The sequence below is a fragment of the Triturus cristatus genome, chromosome 5_2 (genome assembly GCF_964204655.1).
Source record: "Triturus cristatus chromosome 5_2, aTriCri1.1, whole genome shotgun sequence".
Classification (NCBI taxonomy): Eukaryota; Metazoa; Chordata; class Amphibia; order Caudata; family Salamandridae; genus Triturus; species Triturus cristatus.
The window spans coordinates 1,018,432,819-1,018,451,620 of NC_140588.1; the positions used below are offsets into that span (position 1 = coordinate 1,018,432,819).

The 18,802-nt window shown below is 44.4% G+C and overlaps 1 protein-coding gene across 2 annotated transcripts in view; it reads right to left on the bottom strand.

Moving 5' to 3' along the window:
- LOC146829602 (heat shock factor protein 3-like) overlaps positions 1-18,802 on the bottom strand; it is a 370,027-nt gene that overhangs the window by 15,514 nt on the left and 335,711 nt on the right. For both annotated transcript variants that reach the window (XM_085608309.1, XM_085608307.1), the window contains exon 12: positions 9,450-9,510. In XM_085608309.1, the coding sequence (XP_085464435.1) occupies positions 9,450-9,510 (61 nt within the window). The remainder of the gene's footprint in view (positions 1-9,449; positions 9,511-18,802) is intronic.

An 18,802-nucleotide genomic window follows, 5' to 3' on the forward strand; every position in this document is an offset into this window, starting at 1 on the left:
TACACCGTAACAAAGTGGTTCTTAGGACAAACCCTAAATTTCTTCCAAAAGTGATTTCCCCTTTCCACCTTAACCAATCAGTAGAACTACCGGTCTTCTTCCCAAATCCAGACTCGGTAGCTGAAAGGGCCCTACATACCTTAGATGTTAAAAGAGCCTTGCTTTATTACATCGACAGGACAAAACCTTTTCGAAAGACAAAACAACTCTTTGTTGCTTTCGCGCCACCACACAAAGGCAACCCGATCTCCAAATCAGGAATAGCCCGGTGGATAGTTAAATGCATCCAAATATGCTACCTCAAGGCTAAACGTACACTTACAGTTCCCCCTAGGGCGCACTCCACGCGTAAAATAGGGGCTTCTATGGCCTTCTTAGGCAATATTCCCTTAGAAGACATTTGCAAGGCAGCCACATGGTCTACCACGCATACCTTCACTAAACACTATTGTGTTGACGTGCAGGCCAAACAACAGGCCTCCGTGGGCCAGGCTGTCCTAAAAACTTTATTTCAAGCTGCTGCAACGGATACAGGCGACCACCGCTAAGGGGAGCACTGCTGTATAATCTATCCTCAGTGTGTGATCTGCAGCTCATATGCCTCGAACGGAATATGCTACTTACCAGTATGCATCTGTTCTTGGCATGTAGAGCTGCAGAGTCACACACGCCCGCCCGCCTCCCCGGGACCTGTATCTGTTCCAGCATCCGTCTTACTTAGACATTACACATGGACATCCTTTCTTTCTTTTCTATATACTCCATCTTTTCCCATCATGGCGAAAAACAATCTGCCGATGGAGTGGATGCCCATGCGCACTGTTGTCCAGGGGAGGAGTCACCAACCTCGTGACCAAAGGCTTCTTCCGAAGACAACAACAACCTGCAATCATCCGAGCCCAACACCAGATGGCGATCTTATCCTCAGTGTGTGACTCTGCAGCTCTACATGCCAAGAACAGATGCATACTGGTAAGTAGCATATTCCTTATGAACTAAGCACCCATGGGAGTACATTGTGATGTCTCTCTTGTGGATCCCAACAAGTTATCTTACCCACAATGTCCTGCAAACCCCAAAATGTGACTCACATTTTCCTTGCATTATTGTGCCCAAATTTTCAAGCTGCAGAAAGTAACAACACATTTCCAACCACACAGCATTTCTCCAGGTATCCCAATAGAAATGGTACCTCACTTGTGTGGGTGGGCTAAGTACCCGCGGCAGGGAAGGGCTCAAAACCTATTGAGACAACATCAAAATTACCAACCTGGTTTTGCAATGGGGGTCCCATGAATTTTTGGCCCGGGGCTCAGCGGCCATCTAGGGAAACCTACCAAACTCACACATTTATGGAAACTAGACACCTGGGGAGTCCGGTGAGGTATAGCTTGCGTGGGTCCCCCAACAGTCTCCTACCCAGAATCCCCTGTAAACCTCAAATTTTGCTGATAAAAATCCCTTTTCTCAAATTTCTGTGTGAGAAAGTTCTGGAATCTGTGTGGATCTACAAATTTCCTCCAACCCAACGTTCCCCCAGGTCTCCCCGTAAAACTGGTACCTCACTCGCGTGGGTGGGTCAAGGACCCGCGACATGCAAGGGCCCAAAACCTATTGAGGCGACATCAAAATTACCTAACACAAACCAACCTGGTTTTGCAAGGGGGGGGGGTCCCATGAGTTTTTGTCCCGGGGCTCGGCGGCCATCTAGGGAAACCTACCAAACCCACACATTTCTGGAAACTAGACACCCAGGGGAGTCCAACAAGTTATGGCTTGCGTGGGTCCCCCCAACTTTCTTCTACCCAGAATGCCCTGCACACCTCAAATTTTGCTGAACAAAATCACTTTTTTTTCAAATTTCTGTGTGGGAAAGCTCTGGAATCTGCGTGGATCCACAAATTTCCTCCTACCCAGCGTTCCCCCAAGTCTCCCGATAAAAATGGTACCTCACCTATGTGGGGAGGCATAGTGGCTGCAACAGGAAATGGCCCAAATCGTACTGTGGAGACTTCAAAACTACCTATAAGAAAACTACCTGGTTTTGCGGGGGGGGGGGGGGCGGGGGAGCACCTGGAGTTTTGGCCCCGGGCACAGCGGCCATCTTGGAAAAGTACCAAACCCACACATTTCTGAAAACTAGACACCCGGGGGAGTCCAATGAGGTATGGCTTGCGTGGATCCCCCAACGTTTTCCTACCCAGAATGCCATACAAAACTCAAATTTAGCTGAAATTTTTTTTTCCACTTATTTTTGTGTGGAATCACCGTGCCGGCTCAAATGTCCTACCCCACAGCGTTCCCCTGAGTCTCCCGAGTAAAATGATACCTCACTCATTTGTGGGTGGAATTTTGTGGATCCGCGCAAATTCCAGAACTTTCCACCACAGAAATGTGAGGAAAATGATTTTTTTTTTTTTTTAACAATTCTTTAGGTTTGCAAGGGATTCTGGATAACAGAACCTGGTGAGAGACGGCCAAGTCACCCCATCCTAGATTCCCCTGTGTGTCTACTTTTCAAAAATGTATAGGTTTGCTAGGTTTCCCTAGGTGCCGGCAGAGCTAGGGTTAAAAATCTACAGCTAGGCACTTTAAAAAAAAAAAAAAAGGGTCCGTTTTCACTGTGGAAATGTGGTGTGTCCACGTTGTGTTTTGGGCCGTTTCCTGACTCGGGTACTTGGCCCTCCCACACAAGTGGGGTACCATTTTTCTGAAGACTTTGGGGAATGCGGGGTGGGTGGAAATTTGTGGATCCATGCAGATTCCAGAAATTTCCACCACTGAAATGTGAGGAAAATGTGGCGGTTATTTTTAACGATCTTTTAGGTTTGCAAGGGATTCTGGGTAACAGAACCTGATGAGAGCCAGTCAAGTCACCCCATCCTGGATTCCCCTGGGTGTCTAGGCTCTTTGCAAAAAAAGGGTAATTTTTTATTGTGAAAATGTGGTGTGTCCACGTTGCGTTTTAAGCCGTTTCCTGCCGTGGGCACTAGGCCTACCCACACAAGCGAGGTACCATTTTTATCGGGAGACTTAGGGTAACACAGAATTGTAGAGCAATTGTTATTACCTATTGACTTTCGATGCATTTCTGCCATCCAAATGAAATACAATGTGTAAAAAAGAAATCATTTTGAAAAATGGCCTATAATTCTCATGCTAGTATGGGTACTCCCAATCACTGGCGTAGCTGGGGGGGGAGGAGGGGGGGACACTTACTGACACTACTGTCAGTCATTACAGTAGTGTCAGAGTCCCAAAATAAATTATAAAGGCTGCCGCAAAGGGCCAGCAGTGCAGCGCATGCGGCTCCGTTTGAAGCACAAGTGCCCCTGATTGCAACTGCTTCCTGCAGCGCACGCATCACCACCTAGCGTGGTGGTGTGGTGCGCGACCGGACCGAGGTCAGAGGGGAAAGACTCCATTCAGCCAATGAGCTGTCTCAGCTTAGAGATCCAGCCGACGAGCCCTCCCCTTCGTAGTGTGCAGGCAATCGAACGGAGGCCAGGGCTGGCAGATTGAGCTACTTCTCGCACGCACAATTGGGCGATATTTTGCCCGATTTTGCGAGGAAAAATCGTGTTGGGCGGGCTACTGAAATTTGGGCTAGAATCCGCCCAGTGTGCGGCGGATTCAAAGCTTTGTGCGGCGCCTGTGGCGCCGCCGCGCTGCAGCATATGGATGCCTTGCATCCCACACCTCTTTCCTAAATTAGGTGCGTCTGTGGCTCTATGCCCTGCTGCCCCTGCCCACAAGTAACACCGCCAGGGCAATAAATCTATGGGGGCGGGAAGTTTCTTTCCATTTAGGGTCCTGCAAGATCTGCAGTGACCTTTGACCTGACCCCAGTAATGTTCCGACCGGCCTTGGAGTTGTTTGACCCAATCCAGGGTCAGATCAGTTCAATGATACTGATAGGCGTGTCAGGCACATTACGGCCCGCCTCCATTCGCATGCAGCAGCAGCAGGTATGGTGACGTCGGAGGTTCCAGCTGTAGGGCTTAGTGTAGTTGGGAAAGAGGGCAGAGGGGTGATGAACACACTGGGCAATAAGAGGGATGACTAGGGCGTCAGAGGAGCAAAGGGAGTGGAACACGGGGCAGGAAGGGGTGATGAAAACACATGGCAAGGAGAGCGGTGAGAACAGAGGGGTGCAGAGGGCAGCGAGGAGTGGCAGATGAGCGCAGAGTGGGAAACCGGGGACAGGAAGGGGTGATGAAAACACAGAGCAAGGAGAGAGATGAGAGCAGAGGGGTGCAGGGGGCAGCGAGGAGTGGCAGATGAGCGCAGAGTGGAAAACCGGGGACAGGAAGGGGGTGATGAAAACACAGAGCAAGGAGAGAGATGAGAGCAGATTGGTGCAGGGGGCAGCGAGGAGTGGCAGATGAGCTCAGAGTGGAAAACCGGGGACAGGAAGGGGTGATGAAAACACAGGGCAAGGAGAGAGATGAGAGCAGAGGGGTGCAGGGGGCAGCGAGGAGTGGCAGATGAGCGCAGAGTGGAAAACCGTGACAGGAAGGGGTGATGAAAACACAGGGCAAGGAGAGCGGTGAGAACAGGGGGGTGCAGAGGGCAGTGCGGAGTGGCAGATGAGCGCAGAGTGGAAAACAGGAGTCAGGAAAAAAGGGCGAGATAACACCAGGCAAGGAAAAGGATGAGAACAGATGGTAATAGGCGGGGCGAGGAGTGGCAGATGAGCACACAGTGCAACACTGGGGGCAGGAAAGGGTGATGAAAACACAGTGCAAAAAGAGGGATGACTAGAGGGGTGAGGGGGCAGATGAGCACACAGAGTGGAACACAGGACGTTGTGCTTAAAATACAGGGCAAGGAGGGTATAAGTACAGAAGGATGCTGGGGTGACAGATGTGTGCACATCAGTCACACGCAACAATAACATTGATGATTATGAAAAGCAGAATTAGGCACCCCACACGGTATGAAATACTAGTTTATTGGCAGGGCAGTCTCCTTTTAATGCACTCATGCCGCAGCAGCCTGCCTGGTTCTGTCACTGGTCAGCGCGTGACTAGCACCAGACAGATCAGGTTTTTTTTTAAACAAATCCTGCTGGGCCCCCACAAACACATTGCTGCTACGCTGTCAGGGTCAAGGCAAAATCATATGGAATACTCAACTAGCTTCCTGTCACGGTGTTCGTGCAATTTGTCTGTGGTTTCGCAAGCAGTAGTAGTGATCACAAGAGTAAAATCATGTACAATGTGAGTAGATTGTGGGCATACGATAATTTTACAGTAGGATCAGGTGCTCTGCAGCAGTTCTTTTTATAGTTTGGCCTTGCTCAAATCAGTGTAATTTCTTTTGTTTTATCTGTTTCCATGTACTTAATTTCTTGATTTTGCCTCGTCACTCTTAGTGTCATACCATTAGTAGTTGAATGTCATTCATAAGTACTCTGAAACTTTGAAAATGGCTCACCTAAGCACTCTTAAAACGTGGCAACTATGCAGTTTATTTTCCATATCGGATAGTGTCCTTCCATTTCTGATGCTTTGAAATAGTTTTAAGATCTTCAAAGAGTTTCTTGTTGCTGGAATGGCTGTAATTTCTGATGTTTATATGTTTCCCTCATCTTCTTTACTTGATTTTTGTTCCTGAGAAAGTGTCACTCGTAGTCGTTTAATGTCACTCATAATTACACAAAAAATGTGAAAATGTCACACTTAAGCAATCTGAAACCTTGGCAGCTATGAATCGCCTGCAGGCATCTTCGTACCATTTTTCTTTGCCTTCGTACCATTTTTCTTTGATCAGGCCACAATACTTCATGTTGCCTCGCACACAGAACCGTGCTAGCTGTGTGAAACAAGCATTGGAATTCAATTGTTCTCATATTTGTTGGAGGTGGTGCTAATGGCAATGTGAATGTCCAAGTGTAATTCGTCCATACTTCATTGTTGGTGTCTTTGTAGTTCCTAGCTTATTTGGCAGGTTTGTAATGCACGCAGACCTTCATTTGAGGTTTATGTTTTGTATTAAGCTTGGCACACTTTAAAAATCGTGTTCCTTTCACATTGTGGTGAGTTTGTGGGTTAAAACACCCTTTCCTGTAAGCAGAAGGGTCATAAGGTAGGTAGGTTCTTGCAACCACTGTGGCCGTTGAGATGGGCGCACTAATGGAGGAAAGGCTTCTCACCCCTAATTGGAGGGAAGTAGGCCTCTCACACCCATGGACCCCGTTGGCACTGCACCTACTGCATTTATGATAGTATACGTCTTTAAGGCAGTAAACATTTACCTTTCCACTGGCTGAACAAGGATCCACCATACTGATACCTTGCAAAGAACAGGAGATGGAGATTCTTCTGAGTCTTCAGAATGCACTTGCACTTTATTGGGTATTAGCTCATGGGAACATCAAGCAGCAAGCTCTGCACCCCATGCCATAGACTGCTCTCTTCAGATGAGTACCAAAAAGTACGTAACATATGTAATTTGCGTATATAAAAAGATGTTCAGCATTGCTCTTGGAGCATTCAAACAAGTGTGAAAAAACATGGAGCATTGGCCTATATTGCCATTACTCTGAGGGTCCTGACATGAGTATGCAAAAGGAACTTCATGCTGAAGAGCACCTTTCCCAAGAAGAACGTTTCCGCAGTTGTAGTCCTCAAAATTGGACCAAGAACAATTTTGGGCAGCTTTCTCCACACCATGCGATATCAAGTGAGTGACAGTTTTCCTGACAGACCAACTTTGATTTTAGTGTACAAAATATAGGTAATCTGATTAATGTGGGTACTAAACATATCCTTGAAATAGAAGTATATTTTTTTAATGTTGTAGACGGGCTACACGTAAGTTAATGGAGTGGCAACATTGGGCTATTTTAGGTTACTTTTTTGTTGCTTTTGGGCTTGAAAGTAGTGAAAAAATCTGGCAACACTGATGTAGGCGTGCAAGGGTCTGTATTGCTACAGCAGGCTTTGAATTTTTCTCTGATTATTGCCACCCCGACGTACCGTGTTTGTTGTGGTTGCTTGTGGGTACGTCCCAGGGGTCAGTGGAGGACCAGAGCCAACCCAAGAGGAACTTCTACAGTGCATCACAGGTATCTCCACAGTTGTTTCTTTGGAACGTCTGAAGACAGGAAAGAAAGGAGAGGAGCAGACAGGTACGTCCACCCGGCAAGCGTGTTGAAAATTATGCAAATGGAAGTTTTGCCCCTCAATACCACACGTGATGTTTGGCGCCTGAAAGGATACAAGCATCCATTAACATGGGTCCCAGTATGCTATTTTCTAGTTTTCTTTACCATTAAAGCATTTTCGAGATTTACCATGATATGGATCGGTAATCCCACAAACATCCTTTTATTTATAAGACATGTCACTGTCATGAGTGTAAAATCTGAAAATTTTGGGGAAGCAACAGAGTGGAGATTTTAGTAGCAAAGCATTTATTGTGGCATTGATAATGCATTGTTGGAGAAAGCTAATAATACCTGAAATCTGAAAGCACTGATAAGGCATTAGTGGAGGAAGATCATGCGTACCTCAACACTGATAAGGCCCTTCTGTGGTAAGGCCATACTGCTGAGGTCCTGTAGCAATGAGGCAGTGCTGGTAAGGCAAGTTGGCGGGGCCTGGGATTCCCAAGGAATAAGAACACATCAGTTAAGAAGCTGGCACTATTGATAGGCATGGATGCTTTGGTGGATGGTGATGCTGTAACCCTGCAGGGTCGTACCTTGTTGTTGCTATAGTGGCTTGCTGCTGTAGTGGGCCACCAGTGCGACTCTAAATTAATGCAGGCTGGTGCTAGGTTGGTGACAAGATAGTGAGATCTTAGAAATCTCCCTTGACTTGAATTGAACTTAGCTGTTGCACACACTCCAACTTAGATTGGCACCAAACAGTAGGCACTAGGAGTTTGGCAGAAACTCTCTGGCTGCAATGGTGTGGGTCTGACTGTTGAGACTGGTGTGACTCTGTTCTAAGGCCAGGCTTTATGTGTACCACCTCGCCCCCACCTCCCCTCAGTAGTTCATGCTGTTCTGAGTTCGTCATTGCATTATTGTACCTCAAGTCAGAGCACATCGCGTTTGTGCATGTCCCCACTGCTTTAATGGGGGAACCATGATGTTTGGGCATTTAATGTCAGCTGTAGATGATGGATCCCCGAACAGTGTCATGTATGTGCATGTTTGCATTGTGCTGAGGGAATTACCAGGTAATCGTTCACACAGCTCTCTGATGGATGTCACATGCAGTTTTTCTGAGTCCCAAGATAGATCATGCAGTCTGTGTGTTCTCCTTTGTACTGCTGGTCACCGGTATGTTCAACTGTGTAGCCTTGGACCGTGTCATGTATGTGCATGTAACTTGCATGATCAAGGTAAGTATTGGCGGCGATACTACGTGTCTCTCGGACCTCTTTCAAGTGCTCGCCTGCATTTTTCCCCAGCACCCCTCCTCCCCTAGGGGCGGCAACCTGAGGGATAGCCCCGGGCACCACAAGCTCTAGCTACGCCTCTGCTCCCAATTTCAGAAATGTGCAAATATTTACTTTCTAAACTCTATATTGTGTTCCCATTTCAGAAATACATAAGTGTCTTTAATATTGATTTTTCCATGTAAACATTATCCCAGAATAATTGCCATATACCCGGCACATAATAAAAAACCATTGCAAGACGCTGCTCAGTTATTGGCTCTGGGTTCTTCTGGTTGTTGGTGAACCTACAAGTCCTATATATTCCCACAACCAGAAAGGTCCAGGGGATTTAACGGTATATTGCTTTCAAACAGCTGTCATAATTAGAAGAAGTTACAGGTGAAAACGTTGACAAAAATGGGCGTTTTATTTTTTTAACAAATTTTCAATTTTTCCTATAGTCAACGGTTAGTTTCTATAAAGAAAACCTTGAAGGATATACACAAATGACCCCTTGCTGAATTCAGAATTTGGTCTACTTTTCTAAAATGTATAGCTTTCCAGGATCCATTATTGCTTTCATACCCATTTCTACCATTAACTGGAAGAAGATTGAAAGCACAAAAATAGCAAAAATAGGCTATAACTCAGTAAAATGTCAAAACTGTGTAAAAAATGTTGGTTGTCTGTCATTCCCTAACAGCTGGGAAAACGTTGATTTCAGCCCCACAAACCCTTTGTTGATACTATTTGTAGGGAAAAACCAGACGCTTTCATTTGCAGCACTTTTTTCCAATTTTTCCCCCAAAAACAAAACTTTAGTTGTATTTTGGCAAATTTCTGGGTCCCCTCCAGGGGAATCCACAAACCCTGGGTACCTTTAGAATCCCCATGATGTTGGAAAAAACAGACGCAAATTTGGCGTGGATACCTTATGTGGTCAAAATGTTACAGGGGCCTAAGCGCGAACTACCCCAAATAGCCAAAAAAGAGGATTAGCATGGGGAGGGGGAAGCCTAGCAGCGAAGGGGTTAAATACAAAAACAGCTTACCTTTGTTCTGGGAGGCGTCGGAATCATCTGTTTGTGGCTTTTCTACATTTTCGGTGGATACCTGAAGCACAAACAAAAAAAAAAGTTATAATAATGTTCTTCATATGGTGAGTACTCTGGCCACTGCGATGTATCTTCAGCTCACTTCACTGACTAATCATGATCTAAATCATCCTAGCTGTATACAGCATGATAAAACACCATTGCATCCAGGCCACTGGCGTAGATATCCACTCAAATAATACATGCATAATACATTCTTCATTGTGATATTTAGTGGTTAAGGCAAGCTTCATTCTTCAGTGTATAAGGTTTCTCAGGCCAAGTAGGAATTATTTGCTTTTAAAAGGCTGGGTCATGAGACACTTCACGTGTGGCTTGCTCCCCACCACCAGTGAGCTGTTGTGCACTGCACCACAGAGTGCTATCATTCATCACTACTCAGACATACAAGAACCAAATCTGAGCTAAGGCCTTCAGAGTTTGTTTTCAAGTCAAAGTAGCCCATGGCCTATGCATACCAATATTACATTGCCACAGAACGTTTTCTGATTTATGCATTGCTCTCATATTACTAACCTTAGCTGACCACATAACAGGCAGATCCAAGTGATGCAAGATTAGGCCCAAGTAGACATTTAACTTATAAACAGCATGGACGAACCAGGAATGCAAATATCAAGCTAGAAATATGACAGTTTTGCACAGCTCTGATACAAACCAAATAACAGTATGATAGAACAAGGTAAATATGAGCTTTAAAGTAACTATGAGAACATTGTTTGGGGTAAATATTTTATTAATCCAAACAATATTTATTAACACTGAGGTGTTTGTTGTTATAATGATAGCTTTTACACAAAGAATTTGTGTACGATTAGCACATGTAATTGTAATTGCATTTATATAACACTTTCTACCCCTAACGAGGCACTAAATAGCTTTACGGCAAGTAGAACGCTACTCGGAACCCAAAATTAATGGTTAATCGAGTGGTTAAATGGTGGTTATTACGATTAGTCATGTGCTATCAAGAAGAAAAAAAAAACATTGCATGCATTTACTCCAATTACTTTGTGATAGATTATATTAATACCAGTTAGGTGTGATCATTAATTGGGGCTGGGTGGTTGCAGGTGAATGGCTAGTGTGATAGATAGGCTGGGGGTGATAAGGTATATAAACGCTAGTTATTATATTCATGTTTCCTTCGTAAACTCAACAGGTTCTCTCACAGATCAGTCACAAATTCTAAGCACCCCTTCACTTCATGTAAAATCCAAAGTCCAGGGGGCGTAGCTTGGCGCGTCAAGATGGCGGTCGCACTCTAGGAGTGCTCTGGACCCCTCAGTCATCCGTGCTGTAATCCCCCTGTCATTAACACCTCTAGCTGCTCCCATCGTGCTGCCATCGCATTCAATTTGGGAGCAGTCTCACCTGACCAACAAAGGGGGATACTACCTACTGCCTCCGGCACACCCTGCTTCCAAAATGGTGGCTTCGGCTCCCAGAGGCCCGGCACCCTGCTCGCTTCCAGCGCTTAGGCCCATCCAGCCTTTTCACCCGGACCCTGTGACTGCACCCCCCCCCCCCCCCGGATGCCTGGGGGCATTCCGATGCCGATAACTCTGGAGGCGGAAGTGCAGCGCGCTGAGCCTTAAGGTGCGGGCTCCCATTCCCCGACTGCCTGGGCCTTTGACGGGGCTTGCCTGGCCCGAGGGGCCGTGAGTGGGGGCTGGCAGCCGGAGTGTGTGGCTGCAGGGCGAAATCAGCTGCCTGCTCGGGTGCCGGTGTCCCTCCCTCCCTCCTAGCTCTGCTGAGTCTGAACTTGGCCCCTGGCGGGGTCTTGGCCGGCCAACGGGAGGACAGCCCCTAGCAGTCTTCCGTGGGCTGAGGACATGGTAGCTGACACTCACGGTCCCGCGACGCCCATCCTGCGAGGCTTCCTTGGCGCCTGAGCCTGCTAAGATCACTGGCGCTTGCCCAGGCATCCTGCCTTGCAGCCTGCATGCGGCCTCCTGCCTGAGCAGCGGCCTGTGGGTTCCTGCTTCTCGCTGGGTACGCAGTGCCTCATGCGGCCTACCACCTGGGCGTCCACGGTCAGCGGTTGGGGCCTGGCTGTGGTGACTGGCCTGGAGGGACTCTCCAACCTCCGCCTCATTCAACTCTATTACCTTCACACGGCCTATCTTACTCCCGAGCGCCTACACAGGGCGGGACTGCGCCCCGCCCCAGACTGCACGCGATGTGGCTGGGCTCCGGCTGATTTACCACATGGTTAGATTGTGCCCGGGCCTTGCTCCATTCTGGTCTCGGGTGGAATCCGAGCTCACGCAGACCCTGGGTTGGCAGGTCCCCCACGATCCCCGATGTCTTCTTCTGGGCGTGTTTGATGGCTTGGACGGATCTAGGGCAGACAAACACTTTCTAGGTACGGCGGTCGCGGTGGCCAAGCGAGATATTGCAATGGCCTGGGCTCAGGCCAACCTCCCTACCCTGCGAAAGTGACGCCGGGCCTAGGAGGAACCTTTCTTCGAGGCTTGTTGCTGTCTAGCGAAGTTCCACAAGGTTTGGGGCAAATGATTTAATCTACTGTTGTAATCTACTTGCACTGGCTCTCCCATGTAATAATGTACTGCTTCTGAGCTGGGGGACGTACTTGAATACTCCTACCATGATTGTGCATTCTACTGTTTGTTGGAGATGGCTTCTGACTTACCGTGTAAGCTGTGTGCTGTCATTTTGTATGATTGTCTTTCAAAATGCTAATATGTAGTAAGTAGAAATTTACTAGAAGGCGTCTCTAGTCTCGTAAAACAGGATTATTCTCATAAATCTCCAGCCACAGCCAGGAGCAGCGCACCCACGGAGGTTCGATCTTCAACTGGCAGAAACCAATTGAACCTCAGAAGATGCACACTCCAAGCTCGTGAACAAGAGAACATAAAGTATGTAATACAAAACATTACACATGTCATAGAAATGTCATAAACAGCAATAAAGTTGTAATTACAAAACCACTACATCACCTCCCCCTTTACACAATCAAAAGACATTAAAATTCCCCAAAATGTCAATATCTAACAAAATCCTTAAATCTAGAAGGAGTTCTTCTAATACGACCGCCACGTGAGTGAGGTGACTCATGATGCACTGCATTATCAACAGAACCATCAACTGTAGGACTTGATTCTCTTGAGGGCCCCTGACTGTCATGCAGCCAATGTGTCCACTCGAGATCATGTTCCATAAGGGAGGTTTTCTTGCTCTTAATTACCCGCGCTTGTTCCTTAGTTACCCTTACTAATTGTCTTTTGTTCCACTAACCTTTACCTTGTAATAATGCAGCTCCTCTACTGGCCCTACAGACAAGTATGGGGTTTGAGAACCCAGATTCCCCTTTCTTAATCCTAAATGGCTTTTTATACATAACCCAATCTCCCACCGCTCATAGGAGAATTTCTACTGTCAAACTTTCCTTTCATCTTCTCTTGCCTTTCCTTCACCACCTTCGCTACATTTATATCAGAGCACTTCCACCAGACACTTTTCTGTTGTCCAACCAAGATGGTAGCAAGGCGGAATTGACCTTTCTACCCCTCAGAAGTTCAAAAGAGGAGATACAGGTTGAACAGTGTGGTGAGATATTATAATTCCAAACTTTCTCTTCCAAAAATGTCTTTACATCATGACCAGCGGCCAGCGCTGTCTGAATGCCTTCTTTAAGAAATTTATTACCACTTTCCACCAGTCCATTCGAAGCCGTTGAGTACAAGGCCACTTTCAAATGTTTAATATCATGACTCTTCAAAAATGTTCGCAATTTATCTGAAACAAAATGTGTTCCATTGTCAATTACTAATGATCTACGGGTCCCTTCAAGTAAAAATACCTTAATCAAAAATGAAATAGTGTTATCGGTATTTGGAGAATCTACAAATCGGTAATACATCCACTTGGAATGATAATCCACTGCTAAGATTAAATACCTTGACAGTTCAGGGAGTACAATATAAGGCCCTGAAAAATCCAGCCCCACTTTTTCCCCGGGGTTTTTCTGGAAACTCAGTGGGGTGCAGAGGCACTTTTGGTAGTTTCCAATGTTTATCTGAAACTAAACATTCTTCGCAACCATCTATCAAGCTTCTCACTTGTGCCTCCAGTGCAGGCCACCAGTAATGTTTCTGAATTCTCATGCCTTTTTTAGATACTCCCAAATGTCCTTTGTGAGCAACCTTAATTAAAGCTTCCCTCAGACAAATTGGGGAACAATACTAAACCATCTTTAACAGAAATTTCGTCGGCTACTAATGAGATGTTCCTTAGTTCACCAGTCAAATTTCTTGACTCAGGCCATTTGCCACAAGAGTATTCCACAGCCTTGGAAAGGACAGTATTCAGAACATGCAAACTTCCAATCTGACTATGAGATACTTGAACTGCAGTTCTCAATTGCATCGATAACTGCAACACACTCAACTTCAACTTCCTCCACATCTTCCTCATCATTTTTTCCATTAACATCCTAGATAAACAATCCGCTCTAAAAATTTTACCAATTTATATGTTTTATGTCAAAATTATACTCTTGAAGTTTTGAAATTAAACGGGTTAATCTAGAGAACATGGTATTACTGGAAGTTTTACTAAAAATAAATGTCAGTGGTTTGTGATCAGTCAATATCTCTAATTTGCGATCCCATATGTACATTTTAAATTTCTGAGACACCCAAACACAAGCTAAAGCCTCTCGCTCTATTGTGCTATAGTTTTTTCAAAGGATTTGAGCGACCAAGAGGCAAATGCTACATTTTGCTCTTTTCCATTCACTCTTTGGCTGAGTATTGCCCCATAACCATTCATGCTTGCGTCGACAGTGATAATAGATGGGCAGTCATCACGAAAAGCATGCAATGCTTCAGCTGGCATTATCAGGTCTTTTACCCTTATAATTACAATCATCCAAATCTTGTGACCACACAAACTTTTGGCCCTTCTTCAGCAGAACCTTCAGAGGCTCAAACATTTGTGCGTAATTACCAACAAATCTGGCGTAATACTCAGCGAGTCCTAAGAAGGAAGGAAGGAGGGTATCTTTATCAGAAGGGGGTTTTGCCTCTTTAAGAGCCCTGATGACTGAAAATTTAGGTTTAATACCTTTGTAGGAAACTGGGTGACCTAGATAATCAAGCTACTTCACTCCGAATTTACATTTGTCTGCTCTTACAGTCAAACCATGCTTGCCCAGAGCAGCCAAAACCATTCTCAGTTGCTCGAAATGCTCCACAGAATCTTTTGAAAAAATCAGAATATTGTATTAGTAAGTCTGTACTCCTTTCATACCCTTGAAAATTGTATCCATCAGTCTCTGAAATACACTAGCTGCAGATGCTCATCCGAAGGGCAGTCTCAGGAACTTATAAGCACCGAAAGGTGTGACAAAAGTTGTAAGTTCCTGAGATTCCTTAGCTAGTGGAATCTGATGATACGCAGATTTTAAATCTATTAACGTGAACCACTTCGCTCCCCCCAAGTTTGCTAGAAGTTCATGGAGCTTGGGAAGGGGATGACAATCGACTACGATGTTCGTGTTTAGGCCTCTTAGATCCGCACACAGCCTAATCTCCCCGGTCTTTTTTCGTGCAACCATGATGGGGGCTACCCATTGTGAAGACTCAGTGTTTTGAATAATGCCTTGTGAACACAAATCTTCTAACATGGATCTTAAATCCTCCCTAGCACTTAAGGGAACTGGTCTGACTTTATGCACCACAGGTTGTGCATTAGGTAATAACCTTATCTCGTGTTCGAACTCTTTCAGACAACCAACCTGATCCTTGAATACTGATTGAACTCAGCCATCCAACTTTTTACATCCAAATCAGGTTCATCCACACAGCATACGGAGGGTTCTCTCACTCTTACAGGATTCACTTCCCCTGGAACTAAATAGAGGCCCATTCGTGCAAGGTCCTTCCAGCCCACAATATTCTTTCCCTTAACAGCTACATATACTTTAGTGCGAATTTTCCATTCTACAATTTCAACAATAGCCATGAAGAACCCCCGCTGCAAGTAAATCCTCCTCTTGTGACTCATTCCCAACCATATTGACATTAGAAGTAAAGTTAGATTGCATGGCTTTAGTAGAAATGGCGGACCTTTCAATACTCAAAGCCATATCTATGACTTAAAAGAGAAGGGTTCTTGAAACTCAGAATCCTTTCCTTTATTTTCTGAGAAGCGCAGTTGAAAACAAATTGGACTCCGATGAAATCATCTGATACAGGACCAAAACCACAAGTCGTAGCTAGAACCCTAAAAACTGATATATACTCCTCCACTTTTTCTTCCTCAGCTTGTTTGCGCTTATAAAATTTGTGTCTTTCCAACATAATATTTGGAGGCTCAGAAAACAGTTTTTTAGCCTTGCTATAGCCTCTAAATAAATATTCCACCGTCTGTCGCCAGATTGACCAGTAGGAGGCGGATTAGGAGGCAAACTCTGAAAGATCCGTTGTGCTGCCAAACCCAAACTGCCAAACAGAAGTGAGAATTTGCATTCAGGTGAGTATTCAGAGACGTCGATAGCTACTATGTGATTTTCAAATAAATAAAAACCATTCTAGCCAGGGTAAACTCGGTTTGCCTGGTTTTGCTAGAAACTGAGGAGGTTGAGTCATTTGGTGTGGAGTAGCCATGGTTTAAAGAACGTAAGAAAGAAGTAGAAAAAAAAAATAATAATAATAAACTCCCATCCTTGTCACCAATATGTAGTAAGTAGAAAGTTACTAGAAAGAGTCTCTAGTCTCATAAGAGGTTTATTCTCATAAATCGCCAGCCACGGCCAGGAGCAGCGGACCCACGGAGGTTCGATCTTCAACTGGCAGATACCGATCGAACCTCAGAAGATGCACACTCCAAGCTCGTGAACAACAGAACATAAAGTATGTAATACAGAACATTACACATGTCATATAAATGTCAAACAGCAATAAAGTTGTAATTACAAACCCACTACATAATAAAATTGCTTATAAAAAAAAAATCTAAAGTCAGAATGGGATACACCTCTTGCTTTTCCTTTTGTATGCAAAAGCTGCTGTTTCCTGTAGGGCAGAGAAATCCGCAGAGAGTGACCACCAAAAATGTGGAGTTTTAATAAAGTTACACAAGGAGAAAGGAAATCCCATTAAAATAGTCATTATTGGCAACAATATAGGGTCCCCCTTTACTACTCTAGATTAATCTTAGCCACGGGCAGTAGTTTTCTATAGTTTTGGTACGCATTGCTCAGTAATAGCAAAGCTATTAAAGGAGCAAAAATAGAATTTGCTATTAAGTGATGTTCCAACCTGAACTACAAATGCATGACTACACCTGTCATTTTGCCACTTCTTTACCCTAAAACATACACCATCCAAGTAAGTTCTTTATGGTCAGTTAGCCAGTTACATTTTATCTGACATTTCAGTATTTACATAGCACAACCTGACCATGAGAGATATACAAGAGCTTTACTTATAAGCAATTAAACTTGTACATGGGATACATTGCAACAGGGAATGGAAGAACCAATTTACAATGGAGGAATCTAGAATATATCCAGCTCTATCCATCGAATGTTTTGGGTTGAGTAGAGGCTGAATGTCTAATAGGCGATAGAGTCAATGCGACAGTGATGCAGCCATACTGTGGAACCTGTCGGCTTTGGCTCAGGAACTATTTGAATAGCTATGTTTTGATCTTTCTCCAGAAAACAGCACAAGGTTTACCAGTTTTTCTAGTGAAGATGTACACGCAGGACACATAGAAGAAATGGATTTAGTTTACTGTTAGCCCAAAAGTTAAATTAAGATTTTGATGGATGAGGAATATGGGTAACTTTTTTGCCTTCTTAATCAGTGAATTTTCTTTCATAGGTTAACAATGGGAAAGAGCAAGGATGCCAGATTAAAAAAAAATGGCAGCTATTTCAGGTTCAGGCGACAAATGTTGAGTTGCAATTGTAAACTTCTGAAACTGTCCAATGACATGATCCTAATTCTTTTTTCCTTCAAAACAGAATTTACCTCTAAAAATCATGACTCATGATATACCATCAACCACTCAGCTCGGAACAAAGGTAATTATTTAGTTTAATTTGTCTCTCTGCAAAATGTAACTGGTCCTAAGTAGGGGAGAGTGGAATGTCATTAGGTACAAAGTGGCATGGATCATTTACTGCCAAGTGCTACGACGTACTTGCTTGTGGAAAACCAAAGGATTGACCACATTCAATAAAACAGCACAAAACAACAAGCCTAGGTGGGAAAAACCTAAATGATCAATGAGAGATGGTAATAAACATTGTATGGCAATCTACTCATTGCAAAATGGAACATTACTGCAAAAGACTAATCCAGTAATCATTCTCCTCAAGGAAGCCTGTCTGATGCCTAGGTATTATAGAGATGGGGGACTGGTGAAATCATTGTATCTAGTACAGGTGATGCAGAAAGCATCTCTTTGGTAGACAAATCTGATACATCAGAAGAATGCAAGACTGATACAGCTGGCTGCTTTTTCTGCCCTTTCAATAGTTTAACGGACTATTTCAAACGTTGGCAGCTTCCCAGACCAAGTAGGAAGAAGCAGCTATCATGTATTTGGGTTCAATAAATTCCAAAATGACATGAAAGAGAAGACTGTACTGGTTTTTTATCACTCATGGAGGACCATCTTTGTAACTATCAGAAGCTGGTTATTTGGTGGTAGAAGTCTGAACTGCAACAGTAACACGAGTGCATATATGATTATCCCCATCTCAGGAGTTTGCAAGTACACTGACACAGGCAGATTTTTCTAGGGCCTTGCAGAAATCCGAGTGCAAGAATCAAAAGAAAATTATTTAATGTGAACATCATTTGTTACTCAATCGTCTTTTCCCAAGTCCTTGTGTGCACATAAAAGTTAATGGTCAATCGTAGATCCAGTCTGAGAATTCCCTATCTTTTTCTTAGTCCAACAACAGAAACCCCTTAGAGCAACTTTAACATGATCACAGCAGGAAAGCTTGCTCATAAGCATTCCTAGTTCTCCATCTTGGAGTCTAAGGAAATTATTACATCTCCGTGCAAGTTCCGAGTCTTTTTACTTAAAAAAATTCAGATGCAATACAATAAAGAAAACAAATTAATTAGAAGCACCATCCTCTATCCTCCGGATGTGGATTAAAAAATATACATATAATCAAATCTTTCAAAGTGCGTTTGTATGAAAGGAATATGCTACTTACCAGTATGCATCTGTTCTTGGCATGTAGAGCTGCAGATCTACACACTTGTGCATAGATCGCCATCTGGTGTTGGGCC